General features: G+C 55.3%; 2 protein-coding genes across 5 annotated transcripts; both read right to left on the bottom strand.

The window, feature by feature from the left end:
- Nucleotides 1–520: 520 nt before the first annotated feature.
- FDXR (ferredoxin reductase) lies at nt 521–12,885 on the bottom strand. 2 transcript variants are annotated; one of them, XM_071573600.1, is made up of 12 exons: nt 11,709–12,885; nt 9,984–10,081; nt 8,784–8,879; nt 7,499–7,621; nt 6,890–7,003; nt 6,274–6,375; nt 4,880–4,987; nt 4,575–4,659; nt 3,745–3,947; nt 3,298–3,469; nt 2,736–2,909; nt 521–2,024 (listed from the first exon to the last, which is right to left on the bottom strand). In XM_071573600.1, the coding sequence occupies exons 1-12, from the start codon at nt 11,830–11,832 to the stop codon at nt 1,894–1,896; spliced, it is 1,530 nt and encodes a 509-aa protein (XP_071429701.1). In that variant the 5' UTR covers nt 11,833–12,885; the 3' UTR covers nt 521–1,893. The 2 variants fall into 2 exon arrangements, with proteins under 2 accessions (XP_071429701.1, XP_071429702.1); XM_071573601.1 differs by lacking the exon at nt 11,709–12,885 and adding an exon at nt 10,174–10,525.
- Nucleotides 12,886–12,976: 91 nt separating this feature from the next.
- FADS6 (fatty acid desaturase 6) lies at nt 12,977–19,463 on the bottom strand. Of its 3 annotated transcripts, none has more exons than XM_071573603.1 (8): nt 19,412–19,463; nt 18,279–18,405; nt 17,714–18,063; nt 16,769–16,935; nt 16,319–16,499; nt 15,286–15,473; nt 14,534–14,713; nt 12,977–13,621 (listed from the first exon to the last, which is right to left on the bottom strand). In XM_071573603.1, exons 1-8 carry the CDS (start codon nt 19,461–19,463, stop codon nt 13,472–13,474), a joined length of 1,395 nt encoding a protein of 464 aa, XP_071429704.1. In that variant the 3' UTR covers nt 12,977–13,471. The 3 variants fall into 3 exon arrangements, with proteins under 3 accessions (XP_071429704.1, XP_071429703.1, XP_071429705.1); XM_071573602.1 differs by having other exon boundaries at nt 17,714–18,066; XM_071573604.1 differs by lacking the exon at nt 19,412–19,463 and having other exon boundaries at nt 17,714–18,066; nt 18,279–18,469.
- Nucleotides 19,464–19,979: the final 516 nt, after the last annotated feature.

A 19,979-nucleotide genomic window follows, 5' to 3' on the forward strand; every position in this document is an offset into this window, starting at 1 on the left:
GCTGACCTTCACCATCCCATGGTTTTCCCACAGCGCAGCATTAATCCCAGGGCCTTGGCCAAGTTCAGGGTTGAGCAAGGTCATTCAGCTCAGCAAGGACAGACACTCCCCTTAATCTGTTATCAGTGCCCAAAAACTACCCTGAAGCATCCTCAGTTTGGGAGCAGCCGTTCATCATGCTCAGCAGGAGCACAGGGGCCTTTATCACAGCGACAAAAGCACCCTGACATCAACATTCCAGGCAACATGGAAGAAACCCCTGGGGAGCAGCTGGATCACCTCTTCCCAAAACCTTCAGAGTTGATGCAGCCACAACAACCACTTTGCCATCCTGTTTCTCTCTGGGCTGCCAACCCACATAGCTGCTCCCTGCACTGGGTGCAGCCCCCTCACCTCCATACCCCCCTCCCAAAGCTCTGATTCATCTCAAAACCCAGAGCTGATGTAATCTCCTGCTCAAGAGTTCAGCATTAAGGCTGCATCAGCCATGAGACGTAAGGAGAGCCACATCACAACAAGCAGCTGTTCCACAAAAGCTTTATTGCTCGTTTGCGTACGAGTTCCCAGTATCACATTTCCCGAGTTTCTTAATGAGCTTGCAAATGAGATTTAAATAGAAATGTATGGGAGAAAAAAAAGGAAAAAATACAAGTCAGAGATCTTCCTTCCTTAAGGCTGGGACAGAGGTGGGGTTCGAGTACAGTGCCCCTTGGGCAAGTCGTCTGCTGTGGGAGAGAACTGGGCTGAGACGGAATTTGTGTGTGGACAAACCATTGATGGCTGCCCTGGCTCAATTTACCCTCTGCCTCCATCACAGAGCCACTGTCACCATTTACACAGGGCAGAGAGGAGGGGTTCCAGTCTGGCAGAGAGCAGGGGGGGGAGTTGGGGACAGCCAGGGAAGGGGCCCCTCTGACGCTGCCTCTGCGCCACGGATAAAGAGGAGATTACAGCTCACGGCTTGTAATCTGGCTTAAAACCTGACACCGTCACCGTAGGCAATCTGGGCTAAGAGAAGCATTTAATAAGCTTCGAAACACACAGGCCAAAAAAATAACCCCACCAGTGAACAGAGTGAAAGGGCTCAAGGCACTGTTTGCACCAGTCAGTGCTGGCAGGTACTGATGGACACAGGATCCCTCATGATCTGGAATAAGGCAATTACAGGCTTGTTATCCCAATCCACCCCATCAGACAGCACCCAGGCTCTGCCAGGGTTTAACTGGGGGAGGCAGAAAGCAAATTAATGCCCTTTTCTGCCTGCACAGAGCTCACAACAATTGGAGAGCATGCAGTCCCTCCCTGTGTGGAGCTGCCCTGCTTTGGGACATGTCACAGGAGCTGTGGAGCTGGGCTGGCAGCTCCCAGGTTAAGGCAGTCACAGACAAAAAAGCCAGACTCAAGCAGCAGGTCCAATCTGGCTTCCCTGGAAGGTTTTATTTAAAAAATGATTATTATTAAAAGATGCCTCTGGCATAAATTACAAGGCAACAAAGCCATTTGGCTTGTGGCTTAAAGGAGAGGCAGCATGGCACAGGGAAGCTTCTCCAGGAGACTTGCCCTGGGGAAAGTGGCTGGTAGGACTTCTTCAGATGCACACACACCTCCCCACACCTGCACTGCGTGAGTCAAGGACACAAAGGACAGGAGTCACCCCCAGGAATGGCAGCCAGCTGCAGGGATGCAGGGCCAGCCAGCAGCCTCCTGTCTTGAGACATTCACATTGGGAACCCAGAGTTCATTTTACCAGAGAGGCCTCAGTGTCACACACCTCTCCAGAGCAGTCACCAGCCCTGGGCACAAGCCCTGTGCTCCCAGGCTCTGCTCATGACCTGCTGGTGTTGCCCCAGGTCGGTACCACTGGAGCAGTGCCACATTCCCACCCCTGCTGCCCTAGTGCCCGATCAGCTGCAGCATCTCCACAGGATCCACGATCTTCTCTCGGGGTTTGCCAGCAGCTTTGCCTCTTGCCACTTCAGCAGCATCTATCTTCTCCCAGTCCGAGAAGGAAACAGGACGGACCCCTGGGGGGATGGCGACAGATGGGAGAGAGGACTTAACCAGGTGAAAACAAGCTCAGCCTCACCTCCCCATTGGCAGGGACCTGATGTACCAGCAAACCTGCCCTTTTCTGACCTCAATCTCACAAAGGAGAAATAATTTCTAATGCTGTGAGGAGAGGGAGGGCAGGTTCCAGTCAACTTGGATCAGTCAGACCTTTGCGAGCCGTAACAACGGCGAGCACGGAACCACCTCAGGGGACAAAATCCTTCCAAGTTTGCTGTTAAGCCTCAGCCAGTTTAAGAGGCAAAACACACACACACACTTTAATTGAATGTCTTTAAACACAGCTACAGCAAATTACTCTCCTGGGCATTTTAATCTTTCCCCTAACTTGCTTGGAAGGATTACTAGGAAAACCACTCAAGAGCAATAGCTCACTGTCTCAGCAGCTGACAGTGACATTTTACCCAAGGTCTGTGCTGCTTTTAATGGCCCTTCCCAGAAAGTGGTCATTAACCTTAGCAATGACACAGTCTGAGGGAATTCAAGTCCTGCTCTCCCTGGGCTTTGGAACATTGAAACAGCAGCAAAACACATTCCCATGGTTCAGACTCTGCTCCCATAAGTGGCTTGCAGGACTCACTGCCCCAGAATACCCAGATGCAGGAGGAGTTTGCCTGCACTGTACCTTCCTGCTGGCTGCTACAGCAGCTCACCCACCCTGCACTGACCTCGGCTGCGCAGGATGCTCTCCACAGCCCCAAAGCCTTCTCTGGAAGGGGACATGTCCAGCACACCCCCCTGCAGATCCTCCAGCACAGACTGGGCAGTGTCAAAGCTGTCATTCATGGTGGTGATGATCACGCCCGTGGGTCCTCTCTTCACCCACCCGCTGCAGTACAGACCTGCAAGAGCACACAAAGCAGCCAGGCTCAGGTCAGCACATGGCCATGGACCCTCCTGGCTGCAAGTCCTTGCCCTGTTCCCCACTGGGATGGTTCTGTCACAGGAATTTGTGCACCTGCACACAGGCACTAAGCAGTCATACAGACTGTGTCGCTTTAGTAACAGGATCCAAACCCACAGTGTGCAAAAACCAGATATCCTAATATGAGCTGGGGATGGGCCAGCTCTTAACCCCTGGTAGAGGCTGGTCATTTTCTCAGTTTCCACTCTCCAAGGTGTGCAACCACCTTGCATCCATGCCCTTGGTGAGCAGAGCTTCCCACCCCAAAGCTCCTAATCCACCAACCATGATTGACATGTCCCATGCAGATCCCTATGGATACAGACCTGGGACACCCTCCACTCTGCCCGAGCTGTTGGGGATGATGCCACGCTGGGTGTCAAAGGGCACGGATGGGTCCAGTGGCAGGCTCCGGTACCCGATGCTGCTAAGCACCAGCCCACACTCCAGCTCCTCCACATCTCCAGTGGGGATGGCTCTGGCAGAGTCACCTGAGCCCTGGGAGAAAGAGGAAGAGGCTGCTGACCACCAAAGTCACCCCCGAAGAGCTACAGTCTCCTCGAGTCCCCTTTGGCATCTTTGGTCCCTGGGTATTTCCCAAAACAGCATGGAAAGAGCTCCCTTTGGAAGGGGAGAGGCTCGTGGTGGTACCAGATTCCCCAAGCAGATAGAAATACAAATTGGTCCTTGGAGAGATTCATGAGGGGTGCAACAGTGTCCTGCTCCATCCCTGCAAGCTTCCCAGGGCCATACCAGCCCCCCTGAGCCCGTACCTCCAGGTGGGTCACAGCCATACGGACTCCCCTTGCTCTCCTCCCGTCAGGGGTGGGCAGCACTTCCTGAGGGCTGCGCTGGAACTTCAGCCTCCACTCCCGGGGGGCTGCTGCCTCTCCTGCTGTTGCCTGCACCTCCACTGGCTTCTCCAGGGCTGTTTTGATCATCAACTCAGTCAGTCGCTTCCGGGGCCTGGGAGCATCTAAGAAGAAAAGAGAGATCTTCACGACAGGAATCAGCAAAAGCCCCATGGCACACAGCACAGAGCCAAGGCCACATCAAGGCAGTGTTGCTATGTGAGTCTGTCATGTCAATGGGAGCCCAACGCCTTTGAGATGACAAACTGCAAGTCAAAGTGACTAGAAGAGCCCCTGAGGCTTCAGGCCAGTGGGACACACAAATCAAAGCCTGCAATTTTCCTGTCTTGCTGATGCTCAGAGGCAGCAGCCTGTGGAGAAGAGCAGGTCTCTGGACACCCTTGAACTCAGTGTTTTCTTTTTTAGCTCTCTTAAATCAATAGCCTTGGGATCTGCCCTGCAAGGTTCCCTCAGCCCTCCTGAACCTCATGCTCTCATCACTCAGAGAGTAACCACTGCTTCCACACAGCAAAATGGCTGCACAAACAGAGAAACAGGCTGTTCCCTTGTGTTGGTGCCTCCCAGCACTCTGAGGAGGAGACGCACCATGGTCACCAGGTTTTGATGCCCTGGGCATTAAGTACAGAACAGCAGTTTCTCTAATGCTTATTCCAAGCATCTCCAGGTCACTCCTGGGTGCTCACCTGTGAAGGTGAGTCCCTGTCTGGAGGAGCGTGACACACCTCCCTCACCTTTAACAGCATTTTCGAGGCCTGTGAAGTCAGCAGGGTTCAGGACAGCTCTGGCACCAGGCAGGTTTATCATCTCCCGCAGCTCCTGGGAATTGTGGGCAGGAAGATGTTACCTCCAGCACAGAGGTCACCCAACAGCCCCAGGCACTCTTCCCCAGCAGTCTGGGCTAGAAGTCAGGAAATGGGTGCAGGAAGGAGGATGCCTGGGTTCCACACCCATCCCCAAATCACCTTCCTTCTCCTGGGATGGCCAGTCTGGGGCTCATTGCTGGGATACACCTGCCCTGCAGCACCCCAAGCCTCACCTTGATAGTGAAAGCAACTTGGAGAGGTCCCCTCCTCCCGACCAGCCAGACACGCTTCACCTTGCTGCAGGCAAGAGCTGCCAGGGAGCTGTCAGTGATGTCTGTCTTCTGCAAAACAGATTCAGGAGAGTGGGATGAGGGCAGATCTGGAGGGAGCTGGGGGGAAGGCACAGCCTCTGAAGGTGAAAAATCAGCAGAAAAGCTGGCTGTGCATGCAGAGAGCCTGGGAGAGGACAGAAAACAAGTCATCTCCCTTTGCACAGAGCTATTTGCACAGCTGGTCCCTCATCACTGAATGTTCTTTCCGAGGCCATAATGCACCAGAGGTAACGAGCCAGCACCCCGTGAGACTGCCTCGGGGGATCCACCCAGGCAGGTTCACCTTGGGGCTAACAGAGCAAAGCCTTCCAATGATCCTGATTGTGAGGTGCCTGCAGATGCTGTTGGGTGACTTCCCAGCTCAGGGTATACAGGCTGTGGATGAAAACCGCTGCAAACCACAGCTCAAATCACCACCTGCCTGCCCCAGGCAGCTGCAGCACAAGCATGGCCTGGGCTCACCTGGCACTGACACCTTGCAGCAACCCTGTGCTCTGTCTCAGTCATGTGTGTATCTATATATAGACTGCCAGATCTTTTCCAGAGAAAATATGATTGGAGGGACAACAGGATAAACCATTCCAGACCAATATTCCTAACAGGACACTGCCTGACCACACTGGCACTCATTTCCAGTGCCATGTCCTTTGCAGCACTGCTACCAGCTGGTTTCAGCCCCTGGTTCCAGTGCCTCCAAGTTTGGTTTTGTTTTTTTTTAATTTAATTTAGATGTTAACACAGGCAGTTGTTGCACAGCTGTAACAAACCTCATGGCATTTCTCCAGGAGGGAAAGCCTTTGCTGCCAACATCTGGGGTAGCAGCTATAGGGAGCAGCTGGAGTACACCAGCCCCCAGCTGTCTATAGAAGAGAAGCCCATCAGCTTGGACCAGCCACCAGTGTGCCCAGTAACACCAGCAGAAACCGGGCTGCTGCCCACAGCTGCAGCATTAAAAAAAAAATCCCAAGAGAAGCTTCCAGTTTGTTAGTGGAGGAGGGCAAGTGGCTCCTCCTTTGCTTCTCATAGAAAAAGAAGGGATGAAGCTCAATTTCCAACTTTTTGGACATCAGCAGAGCAATCCAGACAGCTCTGCAGCATTATCCAAGGTATGGTCACAGCCTTGGATCACTCCCTAGAGACTGTGAGTCCATGGGTGCACCTGAGAGGCAACAGACTTCCCTGGGAAAGAACCCAGACAGAGGAGTCTGAGGTTGTGCTGAGAAGGGTGGGAACTCCAGCAGGGGGAGGATCTGGGCCCTGGGCTGCCTCCATGGTGCAGAGCATCCATCACTCACCCTGAGGAGTTGCAGTGGGGACAGGAGGATCCGGGCAATGTCCAGTGCCACGTTGCCATGACCCAGAATCAGTGCTGTCTCACAGCTCAGGTCAGGCTTCAGCTGTGAGTAGAGAAAGATCCAGCTGTGAGTGAATCCACAATGCCTCCATGATGTACAGCCCCTCAGACCTGTTCCCACCACCCAAATTCCCTTCCAGCCCTCTTTGCTCCAAAAAGAGGTGATGCAGATGGGGAAACACCACACCAGGCTCCACCCCAAGCAGACACAGCAACACAGACGTCCTTGGCTGATCCCTCTCCCCACTCCTCCAGCAATGGTGTATCTGGGAGCAAGAGCTGTCTTGGCCAAAAAGCCTCCTCAGGATGCAGAGCATCTCCCCTCCAACTTCCCATCTGGCCCAGCCAAAATATGCTGCCAACGTACAGAGACAGCTAATCCTCTCTCACTGATGTGCAAATTGTTCATATTTCTACCATCTAAGAAGGATTTAACATGGCTCCTGCTAATCTTTTCCAATTGCAGGCCTTTCAGGACTTAATCTGGAGCTGAATGTCTGCATTGGGATGGGAAGAAGGATGGGAGGAAGGGCAGGGAAGCATGTGGCTGTACTCACATCCCAGTTCTCGGGCAGTCCATTGTACCAGCCCACGAACGCTCGGGCCGAATAAACACCAGAGAGGTTCTCCCCTGGGATCCCCAGGACCCGGTTGTCTTCAGCACCATAACTCTGAGGAGGGAGCAGACACAGTCAGAGATGTTCCCATGTACAGGGCCTGGTACCAAAACAAAAATCTCCCCTTCCAGCTGCTGCCAGGGACACTGCACAGCTGCCAGCTCTTCCCAAAGGCTGGGATAGTCAATGGAGGGGCTGAACACAGCCCAAGCACAGGGGCTTTATCCATCCCATCCCCCTGGGCTCCAGAGCCAAACTTGACCTCTCTAGGGCAAAGCAGAGGACAAGCTGAGGACTGAGCAAATCTGTGCTGGGCTGAAACAGGCATTTGCCATCACAGGGAAGAGGTTTCAGAGACCTGCCATGTTTAAGTACGTGCTCCTGCAAGGGCTTTGGACAAGCTTTGGAGCATCGGAGCTGTCCCAAAGCTGGGAGGAGTTCCTATGGTAATAAGGCACCCAGAAATGTCTCATCCAGACCCTCTTCCTGAGATCCCAGTAGGTAATAACTCTGCAGACCTTTGTGATTTCTGGCAGCACAGGTACCCACCAGCACCACGGCGTGGTACGCCTGCCGCAGCTCCGGCACCGTGACGTCCCTTCCCACGGTGACATTCCCGTAGTAGGCACAGCGCTCCGAGCGCGCCGTCTGCGTGAAGGTGTTGATCACATTCTGCAGAGAGCAGAGACCTGGAGTTAAGTCTGAGCCACAGCCAGGGCCAAGGCCTGCTGCTGACAGGAGATTCCTGTTCCCATCCTCTCCAGCCTTGAGATGCTTTTCCCCCTTGCCCAGTTGGTTATTCTGAGACTCTTATCTGCCAACAGCCAAAGATAACTCACAGGGAGATAAGCATAGCTGTGACTTGACACTCTCTCCACTGTCCTTTGTGGAAAGAAAAATCCATTTTTTTCCACTACCCTGGTGAGGACAGGATCCTTTCAGTGCCTTCAGCCCCTTGGAATAAACACCACTGCAAGGGAAAACTTCCCAAAGGTGAGGCTTGCAAGGGAACCCCAACCAACATATCCTTCCATCCAGGGTGTTGCCTGCCAGATCCCCACTGCCAGCCTCTCATCTTAACTCTTCCTGAAACTTGCTTCCTCAAGAAAAGATGAAGGCAGGATGGCATCCAGAGCCTTTTTTCTGAGTAATTTGGGCTACACACTGCAGCTCCCACTGCAGCTCCAGCTGGCCTCAGCCAGGAGACAGCACAGATTCCACTGTCCCAAACTCACATCTGTTAGATCTACTCCTCCTTTCTCAGCCCAAAGGGGTCCAGGCATTTTGGTCTCAAGATCTCCAGGGATTAGAGGAAACCATTGCAAGATATTGCTGCGTATCTCCCGTGTCTGGATCTCTTGTGTCTTACCCCTCCAACCACCTCTGCCCCAGCTCAGACACAGCGGATACCTCTGAGTACAACTCACTGCCAGGCAAAGGAAAATGGTTGTGAAATCCTTGGCTTTTCCTTGCCCAGGGCTAGGCACCTACAGCCCAGTTCCATCACTCCCAACAGCAGGTCTGAGTGTTCCCAAAGGAAGGGCAAACAGCAGCAACAACGAGCAGGCAAGATCCTGCTGGTATAAAGTGTCCAGGTACAAAAAAGCCCATCCATGTTTCTTGGCCTTACTCTAGGCCAGGCTGACCAGCACTGGGATCAACACTTCTCATCACAAGCCTCTGTTTTGGACCCAGACACCCAACATCCCAGGCATCCCATATCACCCTGCCGTGGCCTCAGCACGGACCAGGAGGAGATATGGACTTCTCCAAATGTGACAGCTCCACATCATCATCACATTTCACCACATGGGCAAGGGGAGGGAGCACAAACCTTCACTTCAGGGTGGTCTGGGGCCACCCCAAAACGGACGAGCCCAAAGGGAACAGGCAGCTTCTCATAGATGTCCACCTGGGCCCCGCCGTGGTGCTGTGGGAAAAGAAAGTCACAGTCAGGGGATGAGGACAGAGGGGGCACAGGAGCCTGGCAACACTCATCTGCTGCTGGGGGAAACACAGGGCAGGAGGGAGGGCTGCACCAAGATCCCACAGCCACAAACAGCCTTTTCCATGCACAGGATGATGCTGTATCTGTTACTCAGATCACAAAATGATCCCAATCACCATCAAGAACAGCTCCTGAGGGCTCCATTGCCCTATCCACCCCTCAGCTTGTCTTCCACACTAACCTGGTGACTATCCAGTACCCAGGGGGCTGATCAAAAGAGCCTGGGAAGCACCCAGTTCAGCACCCTGGGTGCTGGTGAACCTTCCAGACATCTACCAGCCTCCAGCAGAGATGCTCATGCCCTGAGATCCCCTGGGCTGAGTCACATCAGGGTCGGAATTTTAGACAGATGTTTGGCTGCAAGGCTTTTGTTATCTTGTATTTTGAGTCAGCCTCTTCCTGGAGATTAAGCAGCCCTGAAATTTGTCCCTGAGGCTTAGTAACAGCTATTTTCCAACACATACCAGAGACAACACAGCATGGTTTAATGACAGGGTTAAGCTGCTGCATCTCTGGTGGGTGCCAGCAGCCCAGCTCTGTGCTCAGGTCTCACTTCCCAGCAGACCTGACTGCCCAGAGCACTGAGGTTTGCAGACAGCAAGTAAAGCATCACCCACGTGTCTTAATTCAGCTGGATGAGGAGGAGGGAGGAGAGCAGGTCCCACACATCCACTCCAACACACGGTTAAATGTCATTTCTGCTGGGTGACAACAGCTCCGAGGCAGATGTCTGCTGCTTTGATTCTAGAAAAATCACTTGGGATGAACTCATGGCAACCAACGTGGATCTGGTGTGGATGGCCCAGGTGCAAGGCAGGGATGGGGGCAGCAGTACCTACCCCAAAGGGGCCCAGGAGGACACTGTGGTGTCTGGGCTGCCCCAAGCAGACCCAAATAACACAGATCTGGCTGGAGTGGGGCCGGGACCCCAACAACCCACCTCCCAAGCCCACTGTGAGCCAGGCAGCACCGAGATGCCTCCCCCAGCCGCAGGTTTCTGCCCTCACCCGCGGCCAAATCCGGTACCTTGAGGATGTGCTGAGCCGTGTAGAAGCCGGCGGGGCCGCTGCCCACCACGCAGACCCGCGGAGCCGGGGCGGGCGAGGACAGCCACCGCCGCAGCCCTGCGGGGGAGAAGGACAGGGCAGGCGTGAGGTCCCGCGAGCTGCCACCTGCCAGGGGCCACCACAGCCCTTCCCCGGAGCGCGGCACCCACCCAGCGGGGCTCGTCCCGCTGCCATCGCCGCAGCCGAAGCGGAGCGGGGCCGGGCTTTATGTACCGGCCCCGGGGACGCGGAAACGCCCCGAGGTCAGGGCCGGCGGCCTTGGCGCTTACGGCCGGGCCGGGGCCGGTGGGACCGGAGGGGATCGGGGGGTGTCACCTGCCCCAGAGCGCCAGCACCGAGACCCCCGGCCCTGCGCTCCCGAGGGGCCCTGATCGCGGCCCGAGGGGCCCCGAGCCTTTCAGTCGCCCAAGGATGGAGCAGAGGCGTGCGGGACACGGTTCTCGCAGCCCTCAGGGCCCGGTACCCCCACCCGGTCCCCAACACGTGTCCCCCAGACCCGCTGCCGGCGCCGCCGCCAGGCCCCGCCCCTCAGCGCGTAGGCCCCGCCCCTCCTCCCCGCAGACCAATGGCGAGGCGGAACAGCGCCTCGAGTGCCATAACCCCGCCCCTCACCCACCGCTAAGCCCCGCCCCTGTATCCCCAGCCAATGGCGGGGCGCCGTCCCCAGCGCGGAGGTCCGGAAGCGAGCGCTACCATAGAGAGGGGAGGAAGGAGCGGCCGTGCTGCGGCTGTTCGCGCCGCCGCTCTCAATGGTGAGGCCTCCGAGGTACCCGGCCCGTTCCGCAGCAGCATCACCATCGTCTCCATCATCCCCACTGTTAATTGTTTTAATTGCCTGCGTCCCGTTATTGCCCAAAGAGATCAACTGCCGAGGGAAACCGAAGCTCAGACTGATTTTAAGTATCCACTTGTACAGCCTCGTGCTGGGAGAAACCCACAGTATGCCCTCCATAAAGGATAAGACATTAGAGGCAAACTGCTGCTTCCAGCCTCCACCATGATCGCTGCTTTATTGCCTCTTTAATCCCCATCACTCAGCTCATTTCAGATGCAACTGGTCACACCTCCCGTGCAGGAGCATCATCCTGCCTTGGTTCAGCTCCCTGCACATTGCACCAGTCAGGGAAACCATCTCAGCGGGTCCAAGAGATGTTTAAGAGTTGGGCAGGTGCCAGAGCACGCAGGAGAGCACTGACAGGGCTTTTAAAATGCAATTACGAGCGAGAGGTCTTTACAGCTGGAAGGTGGTTGTAATACGGGTCATAAAACCCACACGGTTTCTCTCATGGTCTGGGAAATTGGCTGATGGCTTTCTGCAAAGGCACGCTGAGAACGGCAGCTGGTCCTGTGCCTCCGTCTGCTCCCGCTCCCTCGGGGGCGTTGTGGCAAGGACCGGGATTTCCGACGGCTCCAAGCCCTACTCTCAGCCCAGCCCAGCCCAGCCCAGCCCAGCCCAGCCCAGAGAGACGAGACTGAAGGCTCCAAAAATCACCATAGATGTCATCCACAGGAACAGCTGAGTTTAAACTTGGAAGGTTCTGAGCACGGGTCAGAACTACCCTTTTCCCCAGAATTCTCCCTTCCCCCATTAACTTCTGTATCCGCCACTTCTAACAAGGACTAATTATATATTTCCCAAACCACAGGTCGCCTCCCGTTGGCTGAAGGACCTGCGACCACTTGCCTTTAGATGGCACTGCGTTAAATAACATCCATGAAATCCAGCTGGGAAAAGGGCTGTTGCTCCGACCAGTGCTTGGAAACATTTTGGGACTGATCCCTTTGCAGTAGGAGAGGAGAAAGGGCATTTTGTGCCCACAAGCGGGAGCACGTGAGGCTGAGATTACCCCGCCTGAACCGAAAGCACCTCTAATGCTCCCTCACCTCCTCCCCGAGCCAGGAACACCATCAACTTGGCACATTTACCTTCATTGAGCTCTGATGCTCATTTAAGAGGTTAATCATGGGGGCAGGAGGGCACCTCTGAGTGACCCACAAGAGCTCTAGGGCCATTTGGTCCATCCAACACCCCCCCAGCTTCTCCCCCACCTACAGACCCAGCCTAAGTCCTGCCTAAATGAGAATCTGCCCTTTGGATGTTTCACAATGTCCTGGATCAATGACCCCACATGGGGCCAGATAGAGGTGGCAATGTCACCAGACCAGGCCATCAGCATCCCCTGGGCCCCAGCCCAGCAAAAATCAGTAATTCCCCAATTCTGATGCCAAAGGGGTCACACTGGACACATCCAGGGCCAGTTTTCCCTGTTCTGTTACACAGGGCCATGCCATGGCTGCCCCAGATCCAGCCCCACATCACAGTGGCCACCCAAGGACACTTCTCCAGTGGGTCTCAGGATGTCTCTGTACTTGGTGGTGGAGAAGGGGACATGAGATGCCCACAGGAGGGAAAACACCATGGAATGCCTGCTGCAAACATCACCTTGGCACAGGCGAAGACCAGGGCAGAGCATCCTTGAGCCTTGGGATACATTTGAGATGGGGAGCCTTATAAATCCCAGCTGAGGGTGTCCAGCCCAAATGGGAGGACAGCCCAAATCAGGGAGCAAAGCCACACTGGTCCCACTTTAGCCAGCTGCCCTTTCTGCTGCCAGCTCCCCACTGTGACACTGGGTTGAACTTTGTCATCAGTCTTGCAGGCCTGGGATAGCAAGCCACATGAACATCCAGCCCCTGGCAGCAGTGCAGTGGGCAGAGTTCACCCTCCCCAAATAGGGAAAGTCTTCGAGGACCTGGACACTTGCCTGCATCTGACAGGTTATTCCCCTGTAATAGCAATGACCAGGTCTGGGGTCACCTCTGACACCCCAGTACAGACACCCACCATGGGGTGAGGCTCTTTCCCCTATCCCTGTCTCAGGCACCACAGGATACCCATATGACTTGCTACAGCAACAAAACCCAATAACAAAGAAAATCCACTTCAAAGTGTTAAGGCTAAATTTGCCAAACCATTGTTCCTTAAAAGGACTGATTTAGCCCAAAGTCAGGCAAAGCACAAGCAGCAGTGACACAACCCCCTCCACACCATCCATCCCTTCCTTGAGGCTCCAGCCACACAGCTGCAGCTCCATCCTACAGGTCCTGGTGGTTCTCAGCTCTGGAGGTCCCGGACACTGTGCCACATCCTCCACAGAGAGGGGGTTTCCTCTCCCCAAGCGTGAAAGCAGAGTGAATAAAACTATGTCCTGGCTGGGAATAAGTGTGAGTGAGTCCAATTCTTCTGCCCCCGGTATTGCACCGCCTGGCTCTCCTCCTGCAGTGTCTTTGTGCACCATTTTCCACCCAAAGCAAGACATCAGGGAGGGATGTTTCCCATGTGATGGCTTTACGGAAGCGTTGGTCTGTGTGGCCCCAATCCTGCTAAAACCATCCCTGCTGCGAGTCCCCGTGGGAAAGCCCCCCCTGAGTCCTGTGGCTCCATCCTCACTGGATGCCCACCAGCTCCGTGATGGGAGGAGCATGGACCATCAGCTCCTCGTATCTCTGGAGGAACAGCCAGAGCCTGGAGCTGTAAGTGTCCTCATTGTAGGGCAGCTTCTTCTGCTTCAGGTACTGGGAGACAATGGGCTTGATCTGCAAAAGAAAAGGTGATGTCACCTCTGTGTGGGATGCCCAGGTGTCTGTACAATGTTCCCAGCCTGCACCCCTGAAAGGTGCCCAGAAAACACATCCCACATGCCCAAAACATGGCTGGAGAAGCCAGCACCAAGCTATAACATCTTTGTCATGAAAATTAAGAGGAAGGTGGTTTCCACTTGCAGCAACGCAGGGAGTTGACCTTGGCAAACTGCCTTTGTAGAGCTCTGAATTAAGAGATGACGCTTCTAATGAGGCCTCTAATGAGAGGCAACCACGCATGCTCAGCACTCACACCCATAGTTATCCCCACGTGCCCACACAGCTGGCTTGGCAGCACAGCTGGGAGGTGCCACCATGTAATTACCCCCTTCTCTGCAACATGTCTTTGTGGGAGACAGGCCCTGCCAGCCCCGTGAGCTCGAGCAAAGGGCACTGAAAATGGGTGCACAGCATTAAACAAGTGGTGATCCTGTGCCAAAGGGCAGCACATGGACCTACCTTGGGATTCCCTTGAGCTGGGGCAGTGCTCAGAGCCCACTGAACACACTCCACACCTGACAGCAACAAGTAAGGGCATGATCAAAATTATAGGAAGTTTGCCAGGATGCTGGTTGAACCAAAAATCAGACTGCGCAACACTTGGGATACTTTCCCAGCAGAAGAGCTGGGAGGATCCTGGAAGGCTGCTTTGGGCTGGAATTTGGAACAAGTGAAACCCAGGAGAAACAGGAATGGGATGGAGGGAAGTGGGTTAGGGGCCATTAAAAAGTAATGAGAGGTCTCTAGCACAGGGGGAATGCGGCACAGAGAGGTCTGGCAGTGGGGAGAGGGGGTGGTGGGGAGATGGATGGTCTCATCCCCATGTCACCTCCCAGTGCTCTCAGCCACCCTGCAGGACTGCCCCACCTTCAGGCACATGTTGTCCGAGAGGCTGGGGAAGAGGTGATGCTCCACATGGCAGCTGATGAGCGAGTGGCCGAAGGACCAGTCGAGGAGGGCGTTGCGGGGCAGGTTGAGGACACCCAGGCTCATGAGGTGGATCCGCTTGGGTTTGCGATCAGGTGCAAACATGGGGAGGCCGATGTGCTGTGGGAGAGGCAGGATGGGGACCCTGTGGCACCTGTCACCTCCCCAGCCTCTTCCCAGCAGAACCAATGGCAGCTCTGGCAGTGCATGGGCATGAAGGGGCCAGCCAGGCTGAGCCATACTTTGAGGTTTGACTGCAAAACCCCAGAGCTGGGGTTATCCCTAAAGTCATTCCATCCCGTGCTTGTCTGTCCATGGACACCAAGAAGCTCCCAGGCTCTGTTCCCCCAACACACCCACACTTTGAACCACAGGCCTCTCCTCATCCCAGGACCTGTAACACCACCTGCACCAACACCTTCAAACACACCCTCCCAGTCCTGCAAGCCACAGCCTCCTGCACTTTACACCCATGTGGCCTGACATTCTCCCAGGGCCACCACTTCTCACCCAGGACCACCAGCCTGATCCTCCTGGTGACAACATCAGCACAAGGGAGGTGACAACTGAGGCTGCTTGCCTTAAGGTGACATAAGTTCCAGCCAGCAGCATCAGGGCTATGTCACCAGCACGGGGTGCTTGCTGGCCTGTCTCCAGCACTGTTGCAATATCTAGGAGCTTCAGGTCTCTACCTGGAATATGTTGACGTGGATGTAGGGATGGGCCAGGAGGGAGCGGGTGAGCAGCATGCAAAGCAGGGCAGACCACGGTGACTGGAAGCCCGAGACATGGAGCAGCAGCCAGTAATGGCAGTAAAAACCCAGGAACATGCAACAGACAGTCCGGAGAGCTGCTTTCCACTCCACATTCCTCAACAAACCTGCAAAAGGAAAAGCATGTGGGAGAGGTGCTGATGCTTCTCTGCCACCACTGTTACACCATCAGCCAGGCTGCCCCATGTGGCAATAACCCTACAACCCATTCCGCTGTATCCTGTCATCTCCCTTCCACCATCCTCCAGGCTGGCCCAAATCCCATAGTCCTGCTGGGTTTTTGGGGGTGGGTCCCACAGTCCCTCCAGGGCAGCTGATCCAGATGTGCATCATCGCACAGGGGATTTAGATGCATCTCTTACAACTTGTCAAGTCATTGTCCATGCTGTTGGTGCTGCCCAGAGCTGGGTTGTGCAGCCTAGAGGGCTGCTTCCTCAGGCTCTTACTGCTTTCTGGGCTCTTCTCCCTGATCGTTTCCTGGCACCATTATTTCCCCAGATACACCACTTTGCCTTCCTGAGCTCTTTGCATCCCTGCCCCCACAGCCCTCCCACACCTCCACCCAACACACAAACACACCTCATGCAATGCTCTGAGCATCCTGAGACCCACATGTGACACTGAACCCCACTATGGCCAAGGGTCTGAGTTCAAGGAGAGCAAATTTGGGGTGATTGAGGCTCACAGTGGCTTTTGCCAGAGCTTTCAACATCCAGCATAGGAAAAGGTGAAATTTTTTTCTGAGAACCAGAAGAAAGGAGATGCAGCAGATGCTGTCCCCAGGGACACATGCAGCATTCCCTGCCTTTCCTGCAGCCTGGTGTCCTGCCATGGGCTGGTGTAGTTAATGTGATGCCTCCAAACAAGACAGGACCCTTAGGTGGAGTGAGACCTGGACAGTCACAAGCTCCCCACACCCACCACCCTGTCCCAGGGTGGCTGGGATACGTACCAAGTGCAACCAGAGGGGTTAAGATGGGCACTGCGAGAGGTGCGATGAACATGTAGACGTAGCAGTTCAGGAAAGGAATTTTCCAGGTGCTGGAGTCTCCCAGGCCAATGACATTGGTGTAGCCATGGTGGATCTTCACATGGTTGTAGATGCCCTGCTCGACTGTGAAAGCTGAGCAGAGCTGAGAGGGAAGAGAAAGGAGAGGAGGTGCTTACAGTTGTGACCCCTGGGATGGGCACTGCCTGGCTTGGGCTTGTGGGAGAGGAATCCAGGAGAGATTCTCTGGAACCATAAGGAAGGACCCAGGGGAGATGATCTGCACCCCACAGATTCCACATCCATCTGGAAATGGACTTTTTAATAAACACTGAAAACCATTCCCACCATTGCCCACCATGCCAAGGTGCTGATGAGGCAATTCTAGGGGGTTATCACCCATATCCCACTCACCTCAATGAAAAAGATGGCCCAGACTTTGCTCCAGGACTTGGACTCGGTCAAGGCGTTGTGACTGGCCAGGTGGCTGCCCTTGACGGTCAGGGTGTGATGCACCACGCCAAGGGTGAGGACACCCACCAGGAAAGGGATGGCCTGGGCTGACCGCAGGCACAGGAACCCTGTGGAGAAACCAGCCGGGCAGGAGCTTGGCCACGGACATGTCCTGTGGCCCTCTGAGCTGGGCTGGAGGTGTTGCTACACCTAAACACGCCACTGCCCTAAACCTGTTTTTCAGCTGTAGTATTTACCACCCAAGCCAGAGAGTTTGCCTCCTCACTGCCCTCAGGGATGGACTATCCATGCTCACCAAAACACTGAAGGTTTGTTCACTTCCAGTCACAATGGCACCGGGCACTGCTGGTGCCAAATCCCACCCCATGACTGTGGCTGGGATCCCACCAGTGACATGACTCTGCCAGGATTTCAGCATCCCCAGGAGTTCAAAAGGAAGGGAAGGTCCAAGCTTTCCCACCATGCCACTGGAGATCCACGCTCGACTGTGTCTCCCTGCTCACCACTCTGGTGGCCATTGCCACCAAAACCACCAGGGTTTCCCTGTCCCATGGTAGGGCACAGATAGGACACATCCCCCCCTGTCCTGCACTGTGCCCAGACCTCAACCCCTCTGTACCCCTGCTGTCACCATCCCCTCACCCCAGGCTGCATCCCAGGTGCCACTGTCCCCTCATCCCAGGGTGTACCCCAGGTGACATTGTCACCTACTTTGAGTTTCTGTTGAGCTCAGAGTGTCTCATGTCATGGGGTGAAGGGGTAATTGTGTATTTCTTACAGCCTTAATAGGGGCTAGCAGGCTTCCGGCAGTGCAACAGTCACGAGGAGGCAGTGCGACCCCCGCCACCCCCCTGGCTGTGATTTGGGGCGGCAGAGCCGAGTTACCTGCCGGGAGCAGGAGGAAGCTGCAGGCAAGGATGCTGATGTCCACGCCGTGCCGCTCCCACCAGCTGCTGCTCTTCACCACCTTCTGCACCAGCTCCGAGAGCTCAGTCATCAGGGCTTCCTGCTGCCCTGCTCGCTGTGGTGTTCCCCCGGGGGTCACATCCTCGCCACCCAGCGCTGGCCCCAGCTCCCAGCCCGCTGCTGTCACTTCTGTCCTGTTGCCTTCAGGCGCTGTCGTGTCCCGGTGCGGGGGATCCCTCATCCCCCTGAGCCGGGGGGTCCCGCTGACCTCACCGTTGACCTGCTGTCCCCTCTGCGTCGCCGTGTCCCCGTTCTCCAGCGGCATCTCCCTGCTGAGCAGAAGCCACGCAGGGTATGACCGGCAGGGGATCAGCCCCAGCACCCCGACCCACCGCAGACGCGCTTCCCGGCTCTCGAAGGACACGGGAAGGGCAGGGATGGAAAAAAATAAACAATCCAAGAAGATGCAGCCAGCAGAGCCGGCTGGAGAGCCACCCAGCCTCCCACCTCAGGGACACCCCGGCCACCATAGCCCCCTACTCACGCCAGTCCCGGCTCGGTGGCTCTCCCGGCGCTGGCCCTCCCAGAGTGGCCGGTCAGCCCGTGCGGCTCCGCACACCGGTGCCGGTGCCGTACAGCAGCGATTTGGAGAAGGGAGGAGCAGGGGAGGACTGGGAGGAGGGCGAATGCAGATTAGCGATGGCAATAATCCGCCTTGGTGGCCCATTTCGGGGAGCAGCCGTGGCGGCGGGGCCGTGGGGAGGACACTCGGCGAGGGCACGGGGAGGCGACGGCAGCGGAGGAGGGAAGGAGCGGAAAAAAAGATGGAGAGAGGGAGTGGAAACGCTGGAGGCAAAGGAGCCAAGTGCCAGAAATAGCCTTGAGAAACCCAAGCGGAGCGCTGAGGACGAGGATAGGGTTTCGCTTCTGCTGGGAAGAGGAAGCAAACGTCGCCTGTCCCACGAGGGACTGTTTTGAGGAGAAAAACGGCCTTTTCCACAGCAAAGAGCTGGCTGCAGGAAGGAGGGGCCAGCGCACGGCTGTCTGTGCCTGCCCAAAGTGCTGCTGCTGCGGGGCCGCTGGGCTCCCTCCTCTGCCAGGGACCAGTTCACCCCAAATGTGCCCCTAGAAGGTCTGGCACCCAGCCCTGAGCCCCACAGGTTCCCTCTTTACTTCTGAGCTGTTCCCATGATTTCTGTAAGAATTTCTTCCCTTTTTGGTGGCCACCTCCTAACTGACCCAAACACAACACAGGGATCCAAAAGCATCTGTGTGCAGATCATGACCTCTTGAGCCCCATTTCTTTATGGAGGAAGGCTAAAATCACACTGCTGCTTACTGTGGTACTGGATTTCTTCTTGCTTCATAATTTCTCCTTACCAAACCCCAAATCAACTCAACTGATCCACCAAAACCTTAATGAATGTTGACGTCCAGCTAATCCCTGTGGATTAGCAACAAACAAGGCTGGTTAGCTATACCCACTGTTGAGGTATCCCATCCCCAAAATGGGATAGACTCAGCACCTCCAGTAACATCATATCACTGCAGTGACCTCACACCCAAGCTGTACCAAGCCCCAGAGAACTGCCATCATACTCTGGAAAAAAAATTAATAATAATTTTTTAAAAACCCAGCTGCTGCCAAAGGATCAGAGCCAAGGGTGCCTCAGAGACCTGCTAAGGCTTCATTTCCACTGTAAGAGCTTCTTGTATTAGGAAAGACCATTTCTAGTGCCAGGGGCACTGAGGAATCACAGCATGAAGCCCAGCCAGTGATTCATTCTGATACGCCCCGTGGCTTTCATCACCCATGGGTGCTGTCAGGCCAGGGGACGTGGGTGTCAGACCCAAAGATGCATCGGGTGCGGCTGCTCTTGAGTGACGCCTCCATTACCTCTGTCACACGTTGGATGTCACCACAAGGGACAGTAGCGGCGCAGTGACAACGCTGCTCCGAAGGCACCGGGCTGCCATTTGGTGGAGCCAAAGGTGAGAGGTGGTGGGGCTGCCATTGCACAATGGGGCAGAACTGGTTATGTGGTGAAGGCTGAGGAGGAGGAGGAGGAGGTGGGGATCAGCCACACATCCAGGACCAACATGGTCCATCAGGATGCCACTGCAACCAGCAGCAAGCGTGCCAGTGTGCGTGGGCAGAGGCATCACTTGGTCCTGTGCTGCCAACAGGACCAAGAGACCACCTGGGAGAAGAGGACAATTAGTGAGTTGAAGACTGTGTGGTAGA

Source organism: Pithys albifrons, chromosome 19 (assembly GCF_047495875.1).
Source record: "Pithys albifrons albifrons isolate INPA30051 chromosome 19, PitAlb_v1, whole genome shotgun sequence".
Classification (NCBI taxonomy): Eukaryota; Metazoa; Chordata; class Aves; order Passeriformes; family Thamnophilidae; genus Pithys; species Pithys albifrons.